This window comes from Acinonyx jubatus, chromosome A2 (genome assembly GCF_027475565.1).
Source record: "Acinonyx jubatus isolate Ajub_Pintada_27869175 chromosome A2, VMU_Ajub_asm_v1.0, whole genome shotgun sequence".
In the NCBI taxonomy this organism is placed as follows: domain Eukaryota; kingdom Metazoa; phylum Chordata; class Mammalia; order Carnivora; family Felidae; genus Acinonyx; species Acinonyx jubatus.
In genome coordinates this window covers 141,184,751-141,211,982 of record NC_069383.1, presented here as the reverse complement: position 1 = coordinate 141,211,982, position 27,232 = coordinate 141,184,751, and the positions used below count along the sequence as shown (strand labels likewise).

Here is a 27,232-nt window from a genome sequence, read left to right as displayed (position 1 = left end):
TCCTTGTGATCTCTTGAAAACAGGCCCTTATAAACAGTGACCAGACTAATGCTTGCAGATCCTCACTACTCAGAATCAATTAGCCACAGGCAGGGAAAGGTCAAAACAAGCAAAGTGAGTCATCAGGTTACTCACTGATCTCAGTTTTCGCTTCTGATTAGAGCTGGGGTAGGAATTAAAGAGCAGAAAGAGAGGAAAACACAAAAATAAGATTCAAAATGAAAGACATTTTCCACTTTCACTTGAATCAACCGCCCACCTTGTAACAGTTTCAACCCCTGACCCAACTTCAAATTCCCCCTCCCCACTGCCAGTTTGCAAGGAACTTACACTAACTTTAAATTTTCATACATTACAGAAGTATATAAATTAAGTACAAATCCCCTCATTTTCCCAAGTCTACTTTCTGGAAGTAACTGCTACTAAGTTTGTTCTAGATCTTTCCAAACCTCTTAAATGTATTTGCCAACAATCACAAAAAACCAGAATGTTTTCTCTTTTTATTCAACAATATGTCTCTCCATGTTAGTATATAAGACTCATTATTCAAAAAAAAGTAATTTAGGGGGGTGAAAATCACATAAACACAAATTAGCCATTTTTGTGAACAATTCAGTGGTCTTTAGTACATTCACAATGCTGTACAAACACCACCTCCATGTAGTTCCAAACATTTCCATCATTCCAAAATCACTCTTTTTAATGGGTGCAGAGTTAGTATCCCATGGTCCAGACGGACCACATGGATTTAATCAACTGCCAACTGATGGACATTAAAATCGTTTCCAGTGTCTGGCTATTACAAAAAGTGCTTCAGTGAACATCAGTGCTGCTATTTTTGTAAAGCAAATTCCTGAAGTAGAATTCCTTGGTTTAAGAAATATCAACATTTTAACATTTGATATGCACTGTCAAATTGATCTCTAAACAGCCTGTTTCAATTTTATTGTCCTCAGAAAGGTATATGAATTACCTTTTTCCATACTCTTATCAACAGGATATTATTATCAATCTAATAGAGAAAACAACCACAGTTGATGCTTACACAACATGGGTTTGAACTTTGAGGGTCCACTTACACGATTTTTTTTGATAAATACAGTCCAGTACTGTAAATGTATTTTTTCTCTCTTATTATTTTAATAACATTTTCTTTCCTAGCTTACTTTATTGTAAGAATACAGTATAGAATACATATAACATACAAAATATGTGCTAATTGGCTTTTAGGTCATTGGTAAGGCTTCCAGTCAACAGCGGGCTATAAAGTAGTTAAGTTTTAGGGGATCAAAAATTATATATGGATTTTCAACTCTCTGTGGAATGTGGGAGATATTGGTGTCCCTAACCCCTGCATTGTTCAAGGGTCAACTGTATACCTTAACTTCAGTTTCATGTTTTGAATGTAAGACTGAGCACATTTTCACATATTTCTTGAAAAATTTCCCAGAGAGTTGGAGATTTTCTTCCTTTGCAGTTTGGGGGGAAAAGAGAGAGGTGAGCTGTATTACTTGAGCTCTATTGTTAAGAATTCTTTGTTTTGTGTTTTCTCAGTGATTGCTGGGCTTAGGAACAAAGGGGGAAGAGACTGGGCAAAATTCACATATATCACTCTTTCTGTGCCTGCCCATGTTTAACAATTCTGATGAATTCTCTCCCATCCTCACAACCACCCACAAGGTGGAGGTTTATTCCCGTTTTACTGATGAGGAAACTGAGGCTCAAAGGGGCTAAGGTACTTGTTCAGGCAGGATTCAAAACCAGATCTACCTCAGTCCACAACCTGAGCTCTTTCTACCTTGAGGGCTGTGTACCTGCTACTTACATGCAAATCATGCATTGTGGGGAGGTTTCAATGATATGGGCCCTGGCCTTCTAAGATTTTAAATCTAGTTAAGGAGAGGGAATGCATTTACTCACTTTTAGGAATAATTAATGAGTGACTCATTGACCAATCAAACTTCAGATACACACCTTTAGTCAGGCTGGATTAAAAGAAACATTTTGATATTTTTAACTCCATTTAGGGGGAGGATGTTGAAAAGAAGAATCCCAAAGAAGCAATAAAGAGTGCTGGTCAGGTGTGTGGTCAGTAGCTGGCCAGCCCACAGCCAACTAGGCCCAAGCCATGGGTGGGTGGTCAAGACCACGCACCATGACCTGCACCTCTATCAGTCCTCAGTACAGCTGGGCACAATTAGAGGAGAGGATTGGAGCTGGAGGAGGAACATGTGACTACACAGGAGAAAAGTCCCAAAGAAGGGGATGCCTCTTGAAAGAGGAAAACAGCCATGTCCCTTCCAATGCCTTTCCCCCTCCTCCTGCTTTACTTTTCTCTATTTTCACCATGTGCTGTGCCCTGGTTTGTTTCAGACATGTCTGTTTCCTCCCATTTTAGGTAATCTCCTTGAAGGCAAGGATATCTATCTATTCTGTTCATTGATGGACTTTTCAGCAACTGGCACGCACATGGTAGGATCTCAACAATTTTGCTTACTGAACAAATGGCATGTTTGTATGTGCTGGGCACAGTGAGGGCAGCTTTAGAGCCTTGTATAGCCAACAAGTAAGGATCGCCAACTCCTGTTTTACAGATGAAGAAACCAGAGGCTCAGAAAGGGTAACACTTCCCTGAAGGTCATACAGCTAATGAATGATGCTCTAGAATTTATACCCAGGTCAGTGGTGAACTCAGAATGACTATACAGGTCTGGTCTATTTGAGTCCCCTTGTCCCCGCCCATGCCCCTGCCACCAATTTTAACCAATATCCTATCCTCTTCCCCTAAGGTAAGTTTCAGAGTGTGGTGGGGTGCATGTGCCCAAATAAATGACTTTCAGGCTACTGACAGGGATTGTAAACCTCACCACCAGTTACATTTTGGACCAGAAAATTCTTTGTTGTGAGGGGTTGTCCTGTATCTTGCAGGATGTTTAGCAATATCCTATCTGTAACCCTTAGATGCCAGAAGTGCACTCACCCCAATTGTGACAATCAAAACACCTTCACTGCTGAATGTCCCTGGGAGTGAAAAACACCAGTCCATGGTGACTAGGAGACCCAGAATTGGGATGGATAGCATAAAAACAGAAACACATACATAGATTCCTCTGGGAGTGGGAAATGAAAAAAAATGTTCCAGGACAAGTAACAATTTCCACGAGGGAATCCAGCTTAGCAAACCAGTCAAAAACCTAAAGCTCATAATTACTGGCAGCTAAAATAACAATAGCCATTAGAAGCACAGATAATGCAGATTTAGGAAATGGGTGCTCATGTTTATGCCTGAGCTGGGTATGTGGAAAAGATGCTATGGGTGCAATGGGGACTGTCTGTCAGGTGGGAAAAGAGGGACCCTTTACATGTGTCAGAGGAAATGTTAACTCAGCAGGTGAGGCATGATGGAACAGATTTGATTTGTTACTGTCGCCTGTTCAGCAGGGTGCTCCCTCGCCCTTTTCCAAAAACAGAAGGTCTCTATAGCTAAAGATAACATGCTCCAATAAAGAGAGTTCAAGCTAGGGAAATTCTCTGTATTTAGCATTGATATTTTGTAGCAGATGGTTTTTATTACTAAACATTGGAGGTTAGGGTGGGACTGTCAGAGGAAAACAGGTTTGTATGTTGCTACTACAATGTACAGTAGTTATGGATGGGATCCGAAAATGTTCTTGAAGAGCATCCAGGAGGAGTCTCTCATTTAAGGCTTTATTAGAGAAATTAACTTAAATTGAGAAATAAAACTTCTCAGTTCTGGGCTTCCATTACTTTTGAGCCTCACGCTAGTCTTGGGAGAGGCAACTGGACAGATCCTTGCATTTTTGCCCTTTTTTTTTTTTAACGTTTATTTATTTTTGAGACAGAGAGAGACAGAGCATGAACAGGGGAGGGGCAGAGAGAGAGGGAGACACAGAATCTGAAACAGGCTCCAGGCTCTGAGCTGTCAGCACAGAGCCCGATGTGGGGCTTGAACTCACGGACCGTGAGATCATGACTTGAGCCGAAGTCCGACGCTTAACCGACCAAGCCACCCAGGCGCCCCTTGCCTTTTTTAATAGATGAGAAATCTGAGTACCAGGGAATTTAGTGACTGGGCCCAAGGTAAGTGTTGGAATGGGAACAGAGTCTAGTCTTTTGACTATAAAACATGGCTTTATGTTAAGAACACAGGCTTTGGAGTAAAATAGACATGGCTTCAAGTCAACTTAAGAGCTGAGGGACCTTGAGAAAGTTAATCTCTCTGGATCACAGTTTCCTTATCTGTAAAAGGGCATAGTAATGAGTACCTCACAAAGTTGCAGTGAGGATTAGGTAAGATGAAATACGTCAAGGGCTTAGCCAAGCACCTGGTAGGTGAGCAGTAGGCAATGGATGTTATCTATCACTGTTATTATACCATTGGCTGCACTGCCACCATTAGTACTGGTTTATGTGTTTTCACTCATTAGCAAACATCAGACACATCTTTGAATTACTTGGACCAAATGGCTCCTTGGGGGACCTCCATTAGGATGACTGATAGGAGGAGAAAAGCAGCACAGTGTTGCCTATAAAAGCAAAAGATATGGAATCAGCCTAAAGTGATCAATGGGGAATAATTAAATAAATTACAATGCAACCTTAAAATGGAATATTATATATTTGTTAAAAACATTCTTTTAAGAAAAGCTTAGTGATAATGGGAAAGTCTCACATGTAGAGTTAAGTAAGAAAAGGAAGATCTCTATTTAAAAAAACAACATGTTAATAGATGTTGCCCCTAAATGGTGGGCTATGGATTGTTTAAATTTTCATCTCCATACTTCTCTACATTTATTTTTGAGGTTTTCAATAAGAGATATGAACTAAGAAAAAACAAAATCAGTAAACAAATGTGCAAGACCATGAACACGGAGTTCGAAGTGATGCTATAAACATAAAATCATATTTGGATTTGGTTCAGATTAATGCACGTTGAAAACATGATAAGAAGGCACCCAATCAACTCACAATAAAAAAAATATATTGAACCCCATAGACTCAGTGCAAGAAGTCACTCTGTAGCTGAGAGAGATTCTAAGTAGAATTAATGAAAAGCTGGAGAAAATATTCGGTTCAGGTGTGGCGAAAATATTGTACAATTTTCACAGTGCAAACTAAAAATTACGAAGCCTTCCAGAGACTTGGGGCAGCAGCTCAACCTCTTCATTAGACACCATAAAACAGCTTTTGCACAATAATGTTAATGATACAATATTCCACAAGCTGAAATGGAAATGATGACTCTCCCTGCCACATAGACAAACAAACAGTAAGTAGCAACACTGAGGTGTGATGCCCCAGACCAAAAGTCTGGCCATTATTTTTAGATCCTGGCAAACTACAGGCTTTATTATGACCAAGCTGACTTTTTACCGAAGCTGACTACATGAGAGCCACTGGGAAAACCGTACAGGATCCCGGAGACAGCACTCACACGCCGTGTTACTAAGAACACATTTCTCAACCTTCAGGTTCCTCCCCTATGAGTGGTGGTAAATCCCACCTTGCACCATTATGGAAAAGGTGAAATGAAGCCACGAATGTAAAGTACTTTGCACAGAACCTGTCTCATTGTAAATACTCAACTACTGGAAGTTGTTATTGCTAAATAACAAATGACAAGCTTTAGATTACAATAGTCAACTAGGATAGTGGTCTAACTATCACTCCAGGAATAGTAAAGACCAACAGGAAGTAAGGAGCTCCTGTTGATGTGGAATACGGTCATTTCTTAGCATCCAGACTGCAAGGCAGTGTGATTTCTGGTTGCTTCCTCCCACACACACACACACACACACACCCCAAGCTTGTTTCCATATCTGCTAAATAACTTAGGACGAAAGACTTTTTGTCAATTAAAGAAAGTGTATGACCTTGGACCAAGAGACTAAGTTTGAGGTCTTTGGAGAGGAAAATCATGGTTTTGAATACATGGAATTAAGCACATGTATTGGGGTACTCTACTTCTTTCTCATAGTTAGATGGCACCACTCTTCTCCCACTCCTTCCTCAAACCTGAAATGCCCTCCTTCCTTTCTCCCTCTCAGCTCTGAGTCATTCCAGGCCCAACACAAATCCTTACACCCTTTCCAGGCAGACTTCCTTTACCTGCCCCCCTCTCTTCCCAAACTGTCCATTACTAGTTCTCTCTCTAGTATATTTTATCACACAAGGTTTTAAAATCTTACCCATTTTTATCTGGTTGCAAAGATAATATACAATTATTTAAAGAATTCATGCATGATAGAGATACATAACGTAACAAATAAAACTCAATAGACCCAGACTGCTTATTCATTCTCTACTGATTTCTAATTCTTATGTAATAGGAGAAAAAGGAGAACATAAGACAGAAAACAAAGGAAATGTCAACATCTCTTATACTTGCGTTCCCGAGAGATAACCACTATAAGAATTTGATGATGTTCCTAGCTTTTTTCTAACGATACATTATTGTGGGTGTGTGTTATTAGTTGGGATACAATGGTTTGGAATTTCCTTTTTTATAACTTGCTGATATATCTTAGGCAACTGTAACCAGTAGATTTTATCCTTCTCAAGAGCCCTGTCTCCTTTTGCATACTGATGACCTCCCCCAACAAGTCTAGAGCATAATAAACAACACAGTAGAGATAATGAATGATGGAGAACACTAATATATCCCATTTTCTGCTGCATCTGGGTGAAATAAAATACTTTTCAGATCTAAGGGCCGGGGAATGTGGTTACCAAAAACCCTTCCTAAGCCACAACAATCCTCCCTGAGGGGATAGAAGTGGGAGAGGGGCTGATATTCTATTGTGAAATAGCCCAGTTATTATATAACATTACTACATGAGCACCCACTGCCACCTCCTGGAGAGCCCCAAGGAAAAGCAATGGCCAACTATTCTAGTAATAAATGCAGTGATAATAGTAACTGCTAATTTCTGAGCACACCCTAAGTAATGTGTAGTGCTAGGCATACAAAGGAAAGTAAGAGACAAACTTGGTCTGCATGGAAAGCCATGGGACTCCTGGGAAGGGCCATCTTGTGAAGATGTCATAGAAAAATAGAAAAACTGACAAAAGAGAGGGACAAATGTGACTATGAGTCTAGAACCAGGATGCACAGAGGAGTAATTCCACCCAAGACAGGTATACATCAGGAAGAGAGGCCTGACTCCAGTGATATCAGATGCCCTGACTTCACATTTTTTTTTTTTTTTACCAGAATTCCACTTTGGGGAATATTATGTAAGGAAAGGAAGAAATAGAGACACATATAAGATTTGCGATCCGGATGTTTAAAGCAGTGCCATCTATGATGGTAGAAAAATGGAAACAACTTAAATGTTCAACAGAAGAGTGAATCAACACCTGGTATATCTTTTTGATGAAATACTGTATGAATTCATTAAGAATTGAGTCTGAAAAATATTTAATGACACGAAAGTGTATTTTCATACTGTAAGGTTATTTTATAGTGTTAAGACGAAAACATGTTAGAAAATAGTATATACAGTATGATTATTATTTTGTTTTTTAAAAAAAACACGTGCAGGTATATAGTAAAAGACTGTCTGAGTGTGTGCCAAAATGTTAATATAAGTTTTTTTTAGTGATGGGGAGATGGGATTATAAGTGAACTTTACTCCCTTTTCTGTGTTTCTCTGTATTTTTCAATTTAAAAAAGATGTTATATAATCAGAAAAGAAAGCACAATTAGAAGGTACTTTAAAAGAAATAGGACAAAAGCCCTCAAAAGACATTCATTACAGGTTATTTGATAATTTAAAAATATTCACAGCCTAAATATCCATTAATAGGAGAATGGCTATGTAAAACAAGACACATCAAGACACTGGAATAATATATACTTGGACCATTAAGATCACATTTTCCAAGCATAACTGTGATATATTACTTCCCTGAAGCCATAACAAAATTCTGATCCAGCTAAATGACAAAGAGGGGGATGCAAATAAAAGAGATGGAAGAAAGAGATTCTGCAGGCAAAATGCAAAAACAAAACAAAACAAAAAAAGAAAAAAAAAGACATAACTCAAGACCAGAAGTATTAGAAGAAATCAAGATAGTTATTGAACTTTAATGAAAGGTACAATTCCCCCAAGAGGCTGTAACAATGATGAAGAGGAAACCTTTCTACCCCTATCTGTATAGCTTGGAACTATGTTAGGCCAAGACCCATAGAAACCCTAGAGAAACCGACCATGCACAGTCCCCCACAGAAGAGTTCAATCCAAGAGTGAACAGATCACACAAAGATAATGCTGGGTACACTGTGACTAACACCAAATGAGGCTCAGGGTATGTAAGGTATGTGAATATACCTAGAATAACACTGGAAGGAAATTATTAAAATATTAACAGGGGCTGTTTGGAGTGGAATCTTTTCTCTTTCCCCTTTTTTGTATTTTTCCACAATGAGCATATACTCTTATAATGGAAAAGAAATGAAGCTCATGTTCAGAGAGAACGTAGGTCTCAACCACAGCGTTGTGAACACAGCATTCCACAACACGCACTGGACCCAGCTCAAATGCGTCTAGCAGCTGTGTGGAGCCGGGGGCAGGCACGGCTCAGCCACCCGCCCCCACCTGCCTGAGCAGCGCTCACTGTCCTCACTAAGCAGGAGGGGCGCATGCAGGCCCCTTTAGCGCTGGGCTGGCATGTTCTTCCCCAGCAGACCAGCAAGGAGATTTTTAGGCCAAGAGGGATGCAGACATCTGTGCTCTAGTCTATCAGCAGCAGTAACTTCCCAGTCAGACACAGACGGAAGGCCAGGCAGACGGCTGTCCCTCTTCAACCTCCACAAACGCTGTCTTTGTGTTGAGGCCCGAGCCCCCAGTCCATCTGGGGCACAGGGGAGGCAAGAGAGAACAAGTCCTGCAGTGTCTTGTCGAACTGTTGCTGCCAGAGCCACTCACATTTGTGGTCGGGGTTTTAACCTTTTTGGAAAAGGGTGCCAGCCCCGGGCTGTCCTGATATCCTTCTGGGCTAACCTGTGGTCTCCCGGGGAGCCAGAGGAAGGACTGCCAAGTGTTCCATTATTGATGAAAGGATTGTGTTTGGGTGTTCGGCCCTAAGTCATCTCTTCTCCTATAATAAAAGGAACCCAACCTCAGACATAACTGGACACTAAAAGGGATATATATGTCTCTATGAGGCCAGGTGCCACGGACAAGGGATACTGTGACAGAGAACCAAGCTGCTCAGTTACAGTCTCAAGTTGTTTCTGGAAGGAGAAGAGGAATACATTAATACATGCCTGTGAGTAAGGAATGAATGCTGAGAGGTTTGGGGCAGCCCCTATGCCACTCTCCTTGCTCTCTGTTCCTCCCCTTTTAGAATGTGCATCAAGACGCCTGCACACAAAATGGAAGAGGATGTGAAGTTGGCCTACTGAGTACTCCTTTGGGGCCTCCTCCCCCCCACCTCTTCCTCTTCAGGCCACATTAGCACCCTATCCCAGTTTAGCTGGAGAGGGAAGCAGTAAAGTCACGGAGCAATTACTGGGATGCAAGGACTGGAAATAATTCTGCAAAACACGTACTGTATGCACCAAGGTGACCAACAGGGAGATATGTGGGGGGCAAGACAGCATTCTCTATGCTTTGCAGATCGTCTTGTAAACATGGCTGTCTAACTCTGCTCACAGACTCAGGGGCATATTTCTATTCACTGACCCCTCCCCGCTCCAAGGACACACTCACAACAGAAGGACAATGCTCAAGTTCTCTCTGTGTCCATGTGCGTAATCACTGTGAATAACAGTTCTGCTTCTGCCAGGTTGTTTCTGTCCCATAAATGGAGCCTGGAGCTAGCTATTTATCATGATATTTGAAAAAAGTAAATTAAAAAATTATTTTGCCAAAAAAATTCTTTGAGGTTTTAGGAACCAATTTCCACATGTCAGATTCCTCCCTCAGGTCTGGCTTTCTCATCCTTGTTTGGCCTCAGTGTGTTGGATTTCAGACATGGCTTGATTTCTTTCTGTCCCAGTTCTCTAGGTCAATGCAAATTTTCAAGGTGATCAGATATTTCCTGAAGTGTTCCCTGTGTAGTATCCATGTAGGACAGAGGTGGGAGAAGAGGAATAAAGGTTGCCCAGGAAGCCAAAGGAAAGATTTTGAAGGTATGACAATAGAGGATCTTATAGCAACATGCAGTCAGGCCTGGGCTGTGGTGGGAGGCATAGACCAAACTATATTCTAGATAGGAGCACAAACATGGAGTCTATAGGCCAGGCAAAGTGATGCTAGTGAATCAAGGGGTTGGTGTTGGAAGGATAATTGGGAGATGTGGGGACATCTGTAGGTGACAGTTGGCTAGCTACCCAGGTCTAGCTCATTATTGCCACGTGGCAACACAGGACCAGCACTGCCAAGCCTTTCAATTCTTTAAAAGAAGCCAGAACTCCAAATTCTTATATGGATTGTTTGGATTCTTATAAGTTAGCTGTAAACACTACACAGCCAAACAAAACACAACTTGAGGGACAAATATGGCCATAAATCTACTAGAAGGAACTCTGTCCAGGATGTAAGCAACATGAGGGCAGGATGTAGAGCTTTGTGCTTGATGAGGGCCCACTCAATGCTTACAAAGTGAGTGAGGACCTTCCCAGGGAAGAGGTTTGACTGTCCAAGGGGGGCCAATGGGAAGAGATGGCTGGCAACATGGAGGTCTCGTAATCAAGGGAGGAAATAATTAGAGAGCGAACTTGAGCCCCAGCCACTTGGATGGAAAGGAAAGGGTGAAATGGCAGTAGACAGACTAAAGAATTTTCAAAAAGCAGAACTCAGCGAAAGACCAGATGTGCAGGACTAGGGCGGTGATGAATCTTCCAGGGGAAGCCTGTGATGAACTTGGCCAGAGGGCTCAGGGACTGGTCATGGGGGAGAGAAGGTAAACACATTTTTCTTCACTAGCTTCAAAGCCCTTCATCTGGCTCCCCTAGATGACCTTATTTTTTTTTTCTTCTCTATTCTCCCACAAAGGGGATCAGGGGATAACCAAGGGCCCAGAGGCCCAAGCACCGAGAGAAACAGAGACAAACCTATAGCTAATTAGGTGATAAGGCATTCATTCAGGAGAAACTGAGGAGAGCTAACAGGGGCATGGACAGGGCAGGAAATAAGCACTGAATAAGGACAGCATCCACAGGGAAATGGCAAGAACAGCTTGGGCTATGCAGAATCATGACATGTTGGCTGAACGGTGCAGAAGCAATGGCAGGAAGGGGTGAGGGAGACCTAAAACAGTTCTTGAATCGTAGATTTTCACAACATAGGATATGCCTTGGGTTCTGGTCCACAATTTTCTTAATAACTTGGAAAGCCAAGATAAAAATATGGCTAAGCAAAAGTATTCAGGACAAGTAAGAAATGGCAGACTCAAGACTACTCAGCTAAGCAAGGTAAGCCTTTTCATGGCATGACTTTTGTTGGTTTCAGTCTGTAAAAGGATTTTTATGATTATCAGATTTGGTCCCAGGCCTTAGAAAATCTCAGTTTTCACCTTAAAAGATAAACTTTATTGGGAGTTTAAGAACAACTATAGCCACTTGTTTACCAAAGAATCATTATAGTAGCTAATGTCTACTACTTAGCCAAGTAATTAGTAAATTAGTGATTGCTACCAAAGGGCTTAGTATAGTTTTGTTAGCAAAATAGCCCTTTAAATGCACTGTCTTATAAATACTAGGGGCTTTAATTTTTTTTAATGTTTATTTTTTATTTTACTTTTTGAGAGAGAGAGAGAGAGAGCAAGAGCGTGTGTGTGAGCAGGGGAGGGGCAGAGAGAGAGAGGGAAACAGAATTGGAAGCAGGCTCCAGGCTGTGAGCTGTCAGCACAGAACCCAACACAGGGCTTGAGCTCACAAACCGTGAGACCATGACCTGAGCCAAAGTTGTATGCTTAACCAACTGAGCCACCTAGGTGTCCCTAAATACCAAGGACTTTAAGTGTACTATCTTATAAATATTTACAATGATTCTATTCTAAAGAAGCTGGTGGCATCATCTCCAATTTACCCATTAGGAATAAAAGCAAGATCTAGAGATGTTACGTCACCTGCCCAAGGTAACAAAGTCTCTGAGTGACAGAGCCACGGTCAGAACTGAGGTACTGTGCTAAGCCTCCAGGGCCTTTGTGCTAAGCATGGAATCAGCAAACGTTTTCTGCACAGGGGCCAGATGGTAAATATTTTGGGCCTTGTGTGCAATATGGTCCCTGCCACAACTCCCCGACTGTGCCATTGCAATGCAAAAACAACTATAGACAATACATAAATATTTAGGCATGTCTGTTTTCCAATAAATCTACTTATGGACACTGAATTTGAATTTCATATGATTTTCTAGTGTCATGTAATATTATTCCTCTTTTGACTTTCGCTCCAGTCATTTTAAAAGGAAAAACTATTCTTGGCTTGTGCACCATAAGAAAACAGGGAGTGGGCTGAATTTTTCTCCCCAAGCTATAGTCTAAGCACTAGGCTCTCCTACCCTCCAGCTCCCGTCTAGTTTTCTTAGAGATTTTAGGACAAAACCTGTGAGTGTGCATATGGATGGGGTACAGGACTCGGGGGAAAGACCTGACTCCTCAAGTCAGCCCTCAAAGGACTCCATCTGACCCCAGTTTACAATTTGAAAACAAATCTTTCTTCCTTTTAAGTTCCCTTACTTGCTCCCTTCTGTTGAAATAAGCACTGATTCAGATCTAAGGGGAGGTTCTGGGTAGGACAGGAATGTCCCCTCCTGCACAAATGGTTTTCTGCAAACACAAGCCCACCATGTCCTTCTTACCTGTAGGGTTTGGCTGAAGCGTTTTAACGGTGTGGCCTTCACGGGTGGGATGAGGTTTGCTAGCGATGTGACTCTGGAAAGGGGTTTGACCCGTTTATTACTAGGCTCCTACAGGGTTAAAAAAAAAAAAAAAAAGAAAGGAAAATGTCAAGGTTAATTACAGACGACATAACTCCACCACACACTCCTGTCCCAATCCACTCTGGCTGCACACAGTCTGTGGAATGTAAACAGTGTCCCATCTCTCTCCAGCTGTGTGGAGGTGACCTGGCTCAGGAGCCAGGAAAGGGGAAATGGCAGGGGGACATCAACAAAAGCGGCCTCTGAGCAGACAGCAAATGGACAGGGTCTGCCCCTTACTCCTCACACCCAGTATCTGACAGCTTTTTAATTCAGAAGCTTCCACTCAGAATCATTTCCCCCAATGCTTCCTGTAGAGAAAAGCTGCCTCAAATTTCCCATCTAATGACCTTGTCAGGCAGTTGTATTTTGATGCTTCTGGTTTCATCTTTTTAAAAACGTTTTTCCTACCTTGCCTGAAGCCGCTCTCTAAATTTCTTTTATGCAGTGGCTTTTCTAAAGCGCAAGGAATGTTTGATTTTTTAGTTCACTAAATTAAAAAAAAATTTTTAAGGAATTTCTTCTATTACTAGGCCTTTTAAAAAGCATCTTTGTACCTACAGTATATTTGAAATGCACATATGAATACTTATAAAAACAACCAGCAAAAGAAAATGTACAGAGAGAAAACTGCACCATGGGCATCGGTTTTTATAATTCATATAGTCACAAGTTTTGAAAATCACCTCCACATAGAACATGCAAAATAAAACTTGCAAATCTGCAAAGTTACCCCAAACCAAGCAGATGGGTGAGAGGGAGCCTACCCATTTCAGTGACTTTGCAGATGAGAATTACATAAAAACGACAAGCTGTGAGAAAGAAGGACATGACAGACAAAACATTTTACAAAGACAAAGAGAACAGTTACCCTTGCCTTCCTAAGCTCCATCTGACCTGCAGTAGATGCCGGACAGCACATGAAGACACCAAATTTTGATGGAAAAAGCCAAACTTGCCAATTGTTGTAGCGAACCTCAACCATTTCCAGAGGGAGCCTCAAGATGCTCATCTTTCTTTTTCAGCCATTGCTTTCAAAGTTTCGAGGGTTAAACCAGAACTTCAGATTCTCCAGGGCATCCCTGCAGGGTGTTTTGAACATAGTAGGTGCTTGGAAAAATCTTGCCTGAATTTGGAATTTTGCCGAGAAACTCTCATGTCATTTTGTGCCTTTGCTGATCTCAGGTATCAGAAGCCCCCTTGGAAATAGACCCAACCTTTTCGGCATTTAAGTAGAAAAATAATTAAAAGACCAAAGAAAAAAAAAGTGCAAAATAATTCCACGATGCTGCCAGGATTCACTGCATTATTTCTCGAAGCAGTGAAATACTTTTCCAAGACAGAGAATGAATCAGGGCTGCCGGGGACCTCTCCAGCTTTCCGGCATGCTAAGCTGAACAGACAGTAGGAAACTCTCTGAACACTGGGAAGGCTCAGTTCCAAAATGCAAAGGATGAATCTCTCAATATGAGGGAATCACGTTTACTATTGTTTAAGGGCTGAAGAAAAAGATCCAATAGCCCTTCTGCTTCCAGGTGACAGTGTCCTTCAGGATGCTTCCTGTCCAGGGCCTGGCTTCTGAGCATCTGTGCCCAGAGAAGGATTTTTAAAATATTTTTTACGTCACAGCTGCATCATCAGCAAACTAAATCCACACACACACACACACACACACACACACACACACATACACACCCTCTTGAGCATCCCCTGAATTTCTCTATATAAACTCCTGCTTCGGGCTGGAAATGCCAGAGTTGTGGTATCACCACCTTTGGTGGCACAAACTGCATTGCAGCAAACGAGGAGGTGAGGGATTTCACAGGGCAGCAGGACTTGGTCTCAGATGATCCTGCAGGCACCTCTGAGCCTGGAGACTCATCGCCAGATTTTTAATGGCTAAAGGTGCTGGATCACAGATTCTGTATTAGAATGGGAAAGCTGAAGGGCAAACGCCAATTGGGTTCTCCCGCTTTAAAAAGGGGCAGGGAGCATTGCACGCTTGGTGGGATGGGGGAAGGTTCAGTTCTGTTCCCCTTGCTGTATCATCTTTTCTAAGGTTTTGCTGACTTTGCTGTCCATTTCATATGACCCAGTCGATGGGCGTTTCCTACGCAGTTAGGAGATACATGCACACTGCAAATGCCAGCCACTCTGCAGGCTGTATGCCGCGCTGCTACATGAGATTGTAATTAAAACTCCTTTCCTAAGGCATTAGCCATTTGGAAGTAAATATCAGGCTGCTCTCTGGCAATCTGACATTCCCGAGTAACGAACAATTGAACCAGAAACTGTTGCTGCCTGATTTAGAGCTCTGATGTAGCAAAGCAGGCAGGTACAATTTTAAAACCAGAACATTTGCAGGTTATTGGATCTATTGAGGAGGCTTTATGCCTGACCCACATGAGCAAAGTATGAATTATGATTTCTCCTTGAGGGCTTCAGTGAGAATAGGAGATTAAAAAAATTCTTGGCCTAATTTGATTTTTCTTTTCCATTTACTCAGTATGTCTCCAGCTGCATTTTACTGCTATCTAAAAAGAGCCCTCAGGGAAAATGTTTCCAGATTCTAGGTAAATAGCTCTACTGAAAACCAGCAAATGCAATTCCAAGGATGCTTTCGGGCTTTACAAAGAGATGACAGAATACAACCTGCAGAGACAACTCAGCTGCCAGACCAAGCTGGGCAAGGTCAGTGCTAAGCCCAGAAACAAGATATCTGTTTCAAGTGTGGACAGTACCCCCACCATGCAGTTTTAAGACAGAGAAGGAGGGCATCTCACTAAAAAGGTTGAAAAAAAAAAACAGAAAAAGGCATTGAGTATTGTGTGTTGGCAGTATTTTCTGAATAAAAAAGTTTGCTTCATTTTTTCTAGGTCTTACAGGGTTTTTTTGTTTGTTTGTTTTTCTTGTCTTATTGCACCAGCTAGGACCGCCTGTATATTATTGATTACAAGCTGAGACAGTGGGTACACTAGGGTAATTCTTGATTCTGATGTGGTTATTATGAAGATTTCATCATTATGAATTGTGTTTGCTGACAGCATGAGAGAGATACCCTTTATCAAGGAGAAAGAGTTCCATTCTATGCTAAGTTTGCTGTGAATTTTCATAATGAATGAATACTGACCTTTATCAAATGTTCTCTCTTTATCTTTCCAGAGGACAAGGAAAAGGAAAAAAAGAAGGGAGAGGTGGTGGGAAGGGAAGGAGACAATGAAGAAAGAAGCATGGAGATCACATATTTTCGTAAATGAATTAGCACAGCAATTTAAAACATCTCTTGTGGAGCCAAAGCATCAGAGACTCTTAAAAACTGAGAACAAACTGAGGGTTGATGGGGGGTGGGAGGGAGGGGGGGGTGGGTGATGGGTATTGAGGAGGGCACCTTTTGGGATGAGCACTGGGTGTTGTATGAAAACCAATTTGACAATAAACTTCATATATTGAAAAAAAAATAAAATAAAACATCTCTTGTGCTTGAAATACAAACAAAGGGAATAAAGCACCCAATGACATTTCATTTTTAATGTGAGATTTTATTAAATAGATTTTCATATTCCTTCCCTAGGGAAGACAGGGAAGTCTCCTCATTCTTATCTCCCAATAGGTAAAAACCAAAGCAGATTATATGCATGTAAGAAAGTGCCTATCATATCAATATGATCCAGCACAACTTTTTATTCCTTCAAAAATTATTCCATTCTAATAGACATGGCATATAGCAAACCATCACTCATTCTCCCTGTACTTCATTTTTGCAGCTAGGGTAGGGTTGGGGAGCAATAGAAGGGTCTTCCTTATCATGTTTGTAGCTGTCCTGAGACTACCTTCACTTAGCCACAAACTCAGCCCAAGAGGGTGAGAAAGGACTGACCACTCTACTGCAGGACAACACTGCTCTTGCTTGTTCTACACCTGATGAGAATCGACTGTGCTAGCAGATGCTTTCGCCCATAAGTTAATGGACTCAGAAAAGTCTTTCAAATGTTTGAAAATACCAGGGAAGCCTTAGGCAGGGCTCCATCTGTGTGACAGAAGGTGTGCTGGGAACTGCACACCCAAGGGTCATGTTTAATCCACCCAGTACCCCTCCAGGAGGCTTTCATCATCCTTACGTTAATCAGGAAGTTATAATTTCAGACTGATTGAGAAGTCCTAGCATTATGAAATAACAACAACAACAACAACAACAACAACAACAACAACAACAACAGTCTCATATTTATTGCAGGGACTCCCCTTAATGCTTTATAGATATCTACTAGTTTATTCCTCCTAATAGCCCTGAAAGGTAGCTACTATTATGAGGCAAAAGATGAGCAATGTGCTTAAAGTCACTGAAAAAAGGTGGCCAGGATTTAAACCTAGCAGGCTGGCTTCAGAGCCAATGCCTTACAGCTTGGTATAAGGGGCCAGATGGTAAATATTTTAGGCTTTGTGGGCATCTAGCCTCTGTCATGATTACTCATCTCTGCCATCAGTCTTAAACAGTATGTAAATAAATGAATGTGACTATGTTCCTTTAAACCTTTATTTAGAGATTAAAATTTGAATTCCATATAGTTTTTATATGTCACAAAATATTATTCTTTTGCTTTTTTCAACCATTAAAAATAGAAGTCATTCTTTTCTAAGGAAGACCAGAGGAAGTAGGCTATATTTGGCTTGTGGACCATAGTTTTCAGACCACTGCTCAACACAACTGCTGGCTCCTGGGTCAGTGGTCCTTAGCCTCAGCTTTTCTACTGTAACATGCCCAAGGACTCCCAGGTACAGCACCCTCCCAAGGCACACTTAGATAATCATCAAGCTCTGCAGAGGGCACAGGCTTGATTTGCTTATTCTTTCTGTAGCTAGCTAAGCAGGGTCCTCCCCTGGTAAGCACGAGATATATCTGACTTATCTTTTATGTGAGTAAACCCTATCCCACTACATTTTATTGTCTTAACTTTCCAAATAAATCAGCCCATACATGACACAAACTTTCCCTGACCATTGATGGTTACAAATAAGGGACAAATAAAATGATAGGATGCCTGGGATCTGCTTCACAGTAACACAGGGATAGAGAGTGGGGTTGTGTAGGAAACAAAGCTGATCACAGGTTGGTAATCGTCAAAGCTGGGGGCTGGGCACGGGGGATGCAGTATGCAGTCCTGCCTGTGGTACGCAGTAAAAATGCTAGATGATACAAAGGCTTATTTTAATGGACAGAGAACCATTTTGCAAATGTATCAGTGAGCAGACAGATGCCACCAAAGATCTGTACTTCAGACGTTAGTGAGGGCCTAGTGACAAAGGATACTGAAAGAGTCAGATGCTAAGACATTATCTAAAATTGAACATAATTAGAAGAAACTTGGTAAAATGAAAAAAAAAACCCACTACTGAATTTCAGTAATTTTCAACTAACATAGGCCATAATAGGGAAGGGTCCATGTAGCTGGGAAATCAAAGGCTGAAAGAGCTACCTTGAAACATTCGAACTTAAAGATGAGCAAACTGATGGAGAGGCACCGACCCAGCCACCAGACTCCCTGAAGTCTGCTTTATGCTACTGACTGGTGTTTTATTTGCTCTCATTAAGAAAGCTATCAACAGGCTGCCAATCGCCAGACTCCATGACATAAAACAGTCTGGTAGAGTTCAAATCAGATGTAGAAACATACAGAGAAAATAGGAGCCATTCAAGGTTGGACTGCCCAGGGAGAGGAGACCTCTGTTCTGTTGGATTTATTTTAATCTGTGAGTATGCTTTCCTTTTCCCAATTCTGCCTCCCAATGTATATTTTTCTCTCCATTTCTACAACAGCACCAACTTCTACTAAGAAGGCAAAGACCTCCCATCCTTCTTAGATCCTCCCTCCTACTCTGCCTCTCTCCAGCCAAATAAATGTAAACTCATGACTACCTGACTGCTTGACTTTACCACCCCCATCCTTAGGACCAAAGGCTGGCTCATGCTGTCTTATGGTTTATGCCCAAGATTCTCACCCTTCAAAACTTCTAAGCCACCACAAATATTATGGTGTTCTCACTTATTTTGACACCTCCTATTGCCAAGGCCTCCCCACCCTTTCAGGGTTTCTCACTGACTTGCTGGCCAATTCTTTTACTCTTGCCTGTGCCCCCTCCAAGTCCTAGCTTTCCTTCAGGTGGCTCCACTCCTCCCCTTTGGGGGACCAGACAGCCTGCGTTGTACCTTGTCCCTCAAAGACAAGATATTCCTGCAGGTTCTCCTCCTAGATAATGTTTTTCTAACTAAATGATTGAAAATGAACCACATTAAAAAAATCTATCTATCTATCTATCTATCTATCTATCTATCTATCCATCCATCCATCTATCTATCTATGTCTGGCTATCATACATTCTAGCTGCGTGACCTTGAGCAAGTTACCTACCCACAGTTTCTTCAACTGAAGAATAAGGAAAGAATTCTCCTATAATGCAGTAGTGAGAATTGTGGGTAAGAGCTATCATTTAATTCTGTAAGAGCTTATAATCTGTGTCAGGTTTACATGGATTTGCTCATGGCATCTTCAGAACATCCAGTGAGAGAACTAATATCATTATTCTCATTTTATAGATGAGTAAGCTGAGGTTCCATGAGCATAAGTACTTACACAAGTCACCTATCTCAGGTGGCAGAGGCAAGATGTGGATCCTATCTCAGACCACACACCTCAGCTACACTATTCCAAAAAGCTACAATATTCCAATAGCTACACTATTCCAAAAGACAATGATAATGAGTGCAAAGCACAGTGCCTTGTGAAAAGCAAGCTTTCCATGAACACAGCCTAAAATCGAACTCACAAATTGGTATGTTTTTACTAGATTATTTCTCCTCCCCTTCCCCCTTGCCACTAAGAACAGGTGAATTTATCTAATCACCCAGTGTATGTATTCTCTTTTTTAAAGAAACTGATCTTGAAATAATTTTAGATTTATAGAAGAGTTGCAAGAATAGTACAGAATGTTCCGTGTACTCTATACCCCCCTTACCTGAAGTTAACATCTTACATAACCATGGCACATATATCAAATCTAAGATGTTAACACTGTTACAATAATATTAACTAAACTATTAAAGGATTTACTAGAATTTCATCAGCCTTCCCACTAATGCCATTTTTCTGTTTCAGGATCCAGTCCAGAATCTCACATTTATACTTCACTGTCATATATCTACAGTTTCCTCTAATCTGTGACAGTTCCTTGGTCTGTCTTTCATGACATTGACACTTTTGAAGAGTACTGGTCGATTATTTTGCTAAGTATCTCTCAGTTTAGATCTGTCTGATGTTTTCTCACGATTAAATTAAGATTATGCATTTTTGGCAAGAACACATCAGAAGTGATGTGTCCTTTTTGGTACATTATATCAGGGTAACATTATCTTATTGCTGGTGATGGTAACCTTGACCATTTGGCTAAGGTGGTGTCATGGCTTGAACTGTATACCCCTAAAAAATATGTGGAGGTTCTACCCCCAAACCTGTGAAGGTGACCTTATTTGGAAATAGGAACTTTGCAGATATAATCAGTTAGGATGACTTCATACTAGATTAGAGTATGTCCTAAATCCAATCACTGGTGTCCTTCTAGAAGGGAAATTTAAAGACATAAAAGGAGAAGACAATGTAACGATGGAGGCGGCAACTAGAGTGATGTACCTATAAGCCAAAGCACACTAAGGACTGACAGCAAATACCAGAAGCTAGGAAGAGGCAAGAAAGGATTCCCCTGCAGGTTTCAGAGGGAGCATGGCCCTGCCAATACCTTGATTTCAGGCTTCTGGTCTCCAGAACAGTGAGAAATAATTTTGTTGTTCTAAGCCACCCAGCTAGTGGCACTTTGTTGCAGATGCCCTAGGAAACTAATACAGGTGTTGTCTGTGGGATTTCTCCCAGTAAAGTTACTATTCCCTTTGTAATTAATACGTAAGTTGGAAGAGATACATTGTGACTACACACATCCTTTTAAATCTAACTCTGTGATTGTTTACCCAGCATTTGCAAAATTGGCCTCACTGAAGTGTACATGTGTCACCCCTGGTGGGGTTGGTGGGGGGGGGGGGGGATGTTTCCTGGCTCAACAGGGAGAACCAGAAGGCTGATCCAGGCAAAGTACCCAAGAGAGTCAATGTTGGCTGGGGCGGGCAAAGAGAGGGGCAGGTGATCAGCAGGCAGGGCACAGTGGACCACAGGGCCATGCAGGGCGCGGAGGCAGCAACGAGGAGGCCTTCATAGAGCTGTTTGAGCAGGGCTATAGGAACATGAAAGGGAGCTTGTTTGGAGTCTGCAACTGACTCTTCATCTTTGTTTTTTTTTTGTTGTTTTTTTTTTTGAAATAGAAAAAGACAATAATGAAATAATGGTTTCAACTCCAAAATTTCCATTAATTTTTTTTTCTCTGCTCTTTTCCCTGGCACAGAGCTAATTGACCTGGTGTCATCTGTTACCAGAAGTTGAAAGGCAAATAATGAGGCCCAAATTCCAACGGAAACCTGGCTTCATTGATTAGGCCAAATGCATTTCAAAATTATTGGTTTTCTAACCCACAAGGTGAGCAAAAGGTCTTCACACTCAGAACTACAATTTTCCTTTAGAGATTTTTATCAGTGGTTTCAACAAAAGGGCTACAGACTTTGTGGACTTTGACAAACCACCAGGAACAGTGCCCTGAAGGGGTCCTTGGATACTTTGTCTCAGCTAATCTCAAAGATGGGGGCCACACCCTTGTGCTTATTCTCTCCTGCAGTCTTGTTGCCCTGCCCTGTGCATCCAAGGGAAATCTGATTTCCTCTTTGATGAAATGGCCCAACTTTCTCCATATCAGATGCTTTAAGAAAAACATCTCAATTTCTTTCAAAAAAAAAAAAAAAAAGTTGTGTGGGTTTTGTTCACTTACTTTTATTTCTGTTTTTGTATTTTTGCTTGCTAAGGAAGAGTCAGGAAAGTCTGGATAAATAAACCAGACCACTCTGAGTTAGTTGGGTCTCATGGCCAAGCTGCAGACAGGGTATTGGATTTGCTATGTTGTGATTCCAACGATTTCTCCAGCCTCCTCTCATGGAAACGCTAACCAGCAGATGACGGAGATGTCACAAGATGGTCTATGCAAATCCACAAATTAAACCGTCAGCTCTCGGGGCCATAAAACTGAACACACGAAGCTTGGAGAGATTCTATTTATTCTCTGAACATCAAGTCTTCTCTGCCCACGCCAGTTAGCACCTACGGCATGTGGCCAAAGTCTGCCTGTGAGGTGGTTGCTTTTGGGAAGCCTTGATGAAGGGGAGGCATCAGGAGGCCATGTGACTAAGCTGAAACAATGCTGGCATGAGCCTCTGAAAGCCTGCTCCATCCCTGCCCCAAACACAGTCTCCCATAAAAAGCAAATAAAAAGTGAGCATAGAAAGAAATTACACTTTATGATAACTTCTGTGGTCAGCCCGGCTTCGTTTCCTCCAGGCCTCCCTGCTTCCTTCAAGTCTACAACACATGCTGGCAAAATGCTGTAGTTCCCTAATGTGCGCATAAACTAAAATGACCAAGGGAAGGGGTGGTGTGGGGTGAGGGAGATGGATTTCAGCCAGCAGAAGCAATTAATTTTACTACAAACTCTGAGAGGGCTAATGTTCAGGGCAAACCATTTTGTTTCTGAGGGCAGACCTCAAGCAACTTATTATCTTTACTCTTCTGGTTACCATTGAATCTGTGCCCCTGCATTGGAGAATAACTGGCCCTGCTTGTCTGCCTCGGGGAAATTCATTTTTGCTGAATGACGGTGATGGGATGAAAAAAAGAAATGAACCTTGGGCAATAATTCAGTAAAATATGGGACTCTGAGAGCTGAAGCAGGCGGCAGCCTAGGTTACGAACGTAATCTCTTAGCAGTGCCAGTAAAATAAAACAGAACCACTGTTTCAGACACTGTATTTTTGGCAAACGTTTCACTCCTCAATTACTTTCAAAGATATTCGTTTCAGTCAACATTATAAGGGTAAGTCAACATTTGTCCTGGCAGCAAGCCCAAATTTGTTATTTTATTAGTCTGCTACTGGTTAAATTGGCCCAAGATTAAACACATCTAATAAATAGCCCTAAAATATTGGAGTTTAGTAGAAGACCACATTCAAATTCTCTTACACAGGATGTTACTATTAACCTTGGGCAGAGGAGAAATGCACACCCACACCCCAGTTAAGTTCCTTTTAGCAAACGCCAACCCATCGCCTGAAACTCATTTTGGTCATGCCCAGACACGGCACTATGGACCTTCAGAGAAAGAGGAAGCCAAATATTTAGCTCTCTCTGCGGTCCCTGATTCCACATCTGCCTTCCGAACGTCAAGCAAAACTTCTACTTTCTTGAGGCAGACCAGGCCAGATGCTCAAGGCTGAAGCACTTCAAGAGTTTGGCCTCCTGAAAAAGGATAAGGGCTGCCCACAGAGTCACGCCTCTGTGGCCCTTAAGGGAAGGCCAGCTTTGGGCCCAGAAGGTATTTTCTCATGGTTAGATTCAGGTTATGCATTTTTGGCAAGAATGCCACAGAAGTGATGTGCCCATCATGCCCGCCCATCCATAGGTCTAGAAAATGGGGTCAAAGCACACATCCCTGGTTGCAGAATGTCAACAAGGCACCTGGAAGTGGCAGTGGTGGCCTAATCACAGCCACAGGGCCCAGAGGAAGGCCTCTGTGATTCTGGGGTTTCACATTCAGTCATTTCCTACTGACTTCTTGGAAACCCTTGGGTGGGATACAAATTCTGCGTTTGTTGATCTCTATGAAAGGGATTCCCTGGCTTCCCCTTGGGCTGAGTTAGAGGGGAGGTGGAAAAGAATGCCACTGGGATTTCAACCCTGCTTCAGGGTTTGGGAGCTGCTGTGTACAGGCTTCAAGAATACTTTAAGGATATTTGCAGAGGCTTCCCCAGAGTTTAGGAATAAGCTGCAGACTCTGCAGCAAGTCACAAAGTTCTTATCACTCTGGCCCAAACAATGTGTTGATTCTTTGCAAAGGATCTAAGGATATAATATAAGCCAACCTTTCTGGCCAGAGCACAATGTCCTATTACCTCAGATCAACAATGTTACCTCCACGGGCTTAGTCTCCTTCTCTGTGTAGTTGGTGGGGGTGGGGGGGCGGTGATTCGGTGAGTCTCCTGCCCCCTCACAGGGTTTTTGGGAAGATGATATGAGATCATGTAGGTAATGTGCTTGGTACAAGCCTGCCCCATAAGTTGCTCCCTGTAAATATCAGATTATTATTGCCCTTACTTCTGATGCCCAAGGAGAGGTGTGGTCCCTTCCCCAGCCTGCTCTCCTGCCTTCATCCATCCCTGCAGCACTAGATTTTACCCTGGGCCTCCCAAGGATGAAGCTGGAGCTCCGTGTTACCTGCCACACCACAGTCTCACTAATGACATGTTCCTGCCACTACACCTCAGGCTGCTATGAGACCACATATTTTGATTCCACATTCCTGACCTCCCTTTCTTCCTGCAGCTTTATCATCTGTTTAGTCACGCTCTGGCTGGATAGAGCAAAACTGGGAGTGGTTTGGCAAGATCCAAGGCTATGTAGGATGAGAGGAAAATAGCCATGAAATCCCAAGATAAGAACCTGAGTGAGTTGGGGAAGGGAATCCAGGTGGGTCTTGAGGTCTACACCAAAACCCTCCTTCTTACCCAACATTGCTAAATTACGGGCTAGAAGAGCTGTGCTCCAATCTTGCCAGATCCCACTACTATGTGGGATTAGGCATTGATAGAAACTCTGAGCATTCAACCCATGTCAGGTGAGCAAGGTGGAATTTCTTCCCAAGATAACATGTTACCTTTGGCTTCCAGAAAGAACCATATAGACCCACTGGCACATCCTCCCATCCACCTCTTATCCTTTGAAGCTCAGAACTATCTTTACTTCCCAGAAATGGAAAAAGAAGTACAGAAATAAAAAAAAAAAGGATGCTCAGATCTTAATCTTGATGTCCCAAAGGAAGGATAGATTGTTCCAGCCAAATCTGGGATGATCAAGTACATCTCAGGCAAGCAAAGCTGACAACCAGGTCTGCCATCTGACTAAAGACTAGGCTGGGACCAGGGATATACCTGCTGGGTAAAACCTACAGGGACATCTGACCAAGGGCACGGGGTGTGCAGGATGAGAACACGGACCCCCTCTCTTGGGGCCCAGTCAGCTTCTGTTTTTGACAAGAACGTTATCTGAGCAGACGAGACTTGCAGAAATGTGGCCTCCAGAGAGAAACAGAGAATACATTTGCCACACTCCCTGGTAACCCCCAGCTGTCCCTTCTAGCACAATTTATCCCTTCAAATCACTGGGTTGACGTTCACCCTCAGCAGCACATGCCTCCTGTTAGAACCAGGGAAGGTTGCACTTGGGGGTTTTAGAACAGTCTACTCTCAACTGAGAACAGAATACACTGAAATCTGATTATTCAAAATGGAAAAAAACTACCAGTGGCACAGCCACAAGGGGCTGACTGAATTGGGAATAAAATAAAAAAATTTTAAGCTTTCCTGTTTTCAGCTTTCAGCGACATCTTACCACCCACTGAGCAACGGTATGTAGAAAAATGAGGTACAGAGCATGCTGTTCAGGAAGCTGTGAGGTAGGTGATCTATAATGGATTCATATGGCCTTTCTGTTGCCCCCACACACTCCAACTGGGCAGATGAATAGCTTCAAAATGTTATCCCTTGGGAGATGTGTGTTTGTGTGTCTGTGTGTGTGTGTGCATGCACACATGCACACGCATGCACACACATGCACATGTGAGCACACACAGAGAACACAAAATTAACTTTATTTGAGACAGTCTTCATTCTGTTGCACATTTTTAATGACAGGAATTTAAAAATGCCCACAAACAATGGATTTTCCCCAAAGCTCATAACAAACACTGGCTCTCAGTGCTGTTCATTTGCAGCCTTGAAACATAGTGATTACGTGTTATTTCTAAGTCTGAGCAATTAATATGCTACCAGATGTATCATTATCTACAGCCTATTAAAATTCAGAAGGCTGCAAATTTGAAAAAGAGTGTGTCACACACAGGACAGAGGAGGCAGAGGCTCGGAGACCCGCTCAGCTCCCCACCTCACTTGAAGCTCATTTCAATCACAAAGTCGCAAGAGAGAAAATGAATAGACAATGGCAGTCGACTTAAAAGAGAAGAAGTAGGTACAAACCTGTGATCTGTTTGGTTTTGTAAAAAAATGCTGGAGATTCAGTGGTAAGGGATGCAAATAAAAGTTTCCAGAGAAGACAAAGGCAGTTTTGTGGTAAAAGAAAAATGTTATTTATTGTGGTAGAAAGGGGCGAAGTTCCCATGAGTCTTTCAGCTCAAGCCATCTAGAGATGGGAGGGCTACTTTGGAAGGACCACATGGGGCCTAACCTGGCAAGAGTTCCCTGGAAAAGTTTCCCTAAGTATACCCTCAGGGATCGAGGGAAAGTCTCCTTCACTGGCCAGGCGCTCCTGCTCCTCCTGCCCCACCATTTGGGGTCAGGCTCTGGGGTTGCTCCTGAATTTACAAAGCAGGGCTGCACAGAATGATGTCAGGGGCAGCAAAGCCTCCAGAATTGTTAGGAAATTGCATCCTGCGAGGTTCCCTACCTACACAGATTCTAGCAATTTTCTAGAAACAGAGAAGTCGTCCCATACCTGACCCAGGTGTGACTCCTCTCTTCTGACTGTCAAATGGAGACAATGGGGAACCCCTAAGTGGGGAGGAGGAGACACCAAGAACCATGGAGTCCCTCTGTTCCAGGTGCCAGTACACACACACTCATCTGTATCAGACAACAACTCCATCACCTCATTTTTTTAGAAGAGGAAGCAGGTGTTCAGAGAAGTAAAGTGACTTGCCCTAAGTCATGCTCAGTAATTAATTGGCAGAGCTGAAATTCAAATTCAAATCTGACTTGAATGGCTTCCCTGCCACCCCCTACACTGGCTTCCCGGAAAACACAACTTCTTCTTATATCGTAACAGCAACAGTACTGATGGTGGCTTCATGCCAGGCTGTGACAAAGTGCTTTCTATGCATGGCTTCCTTGACTTCTCTTAAGTTAGGACTATTAGCAAACTCATTTTGTAAAGCAGGCAACTGAGGCTCAGAGGGGTTAAGAACCTTTCCTAAAGTCACACAGCCAGCGTACACAGTCAGTGGCAGAGCCAGGACTGAGCCCAAGGCTGCTCCTCAGTAAGATCTGCATTCTTAACCCCAGCACTGCTCAC

General features: G+C 42.3%; 1 protein-coding gene across 9 annotated transcripts in view; it reads right to left on the bottom strand.

Annotated features, from left to right (window-relative positions):
- Positions 1-27,232, bottom strand: part of ARHGEF3 (Rho guanine nucleotide exchange factor 3) — a 304,214-nt gene that overhangs the window by 30,135 nt on the left and 246,847 nt on the right. For 8 of the 9 annotated variants that reach the window (XM_053219207.1, XM_053219206.1, XM_027039037.2 and 5 more), the window contains one exon: positions 12,834-12,941. In XM_053219207.1, coding sequence (XP_053075182.1) covers positions 12,834-12,941 — 108 coding nt within the window. Of the gene's footprint in view, positions 1-12,833; positions 12,942-13,824; positions 16,214-27,232 lie in introns of those variants that run through there. The other variant, XM_015063209.3, reaches the window with a different exon arrangement.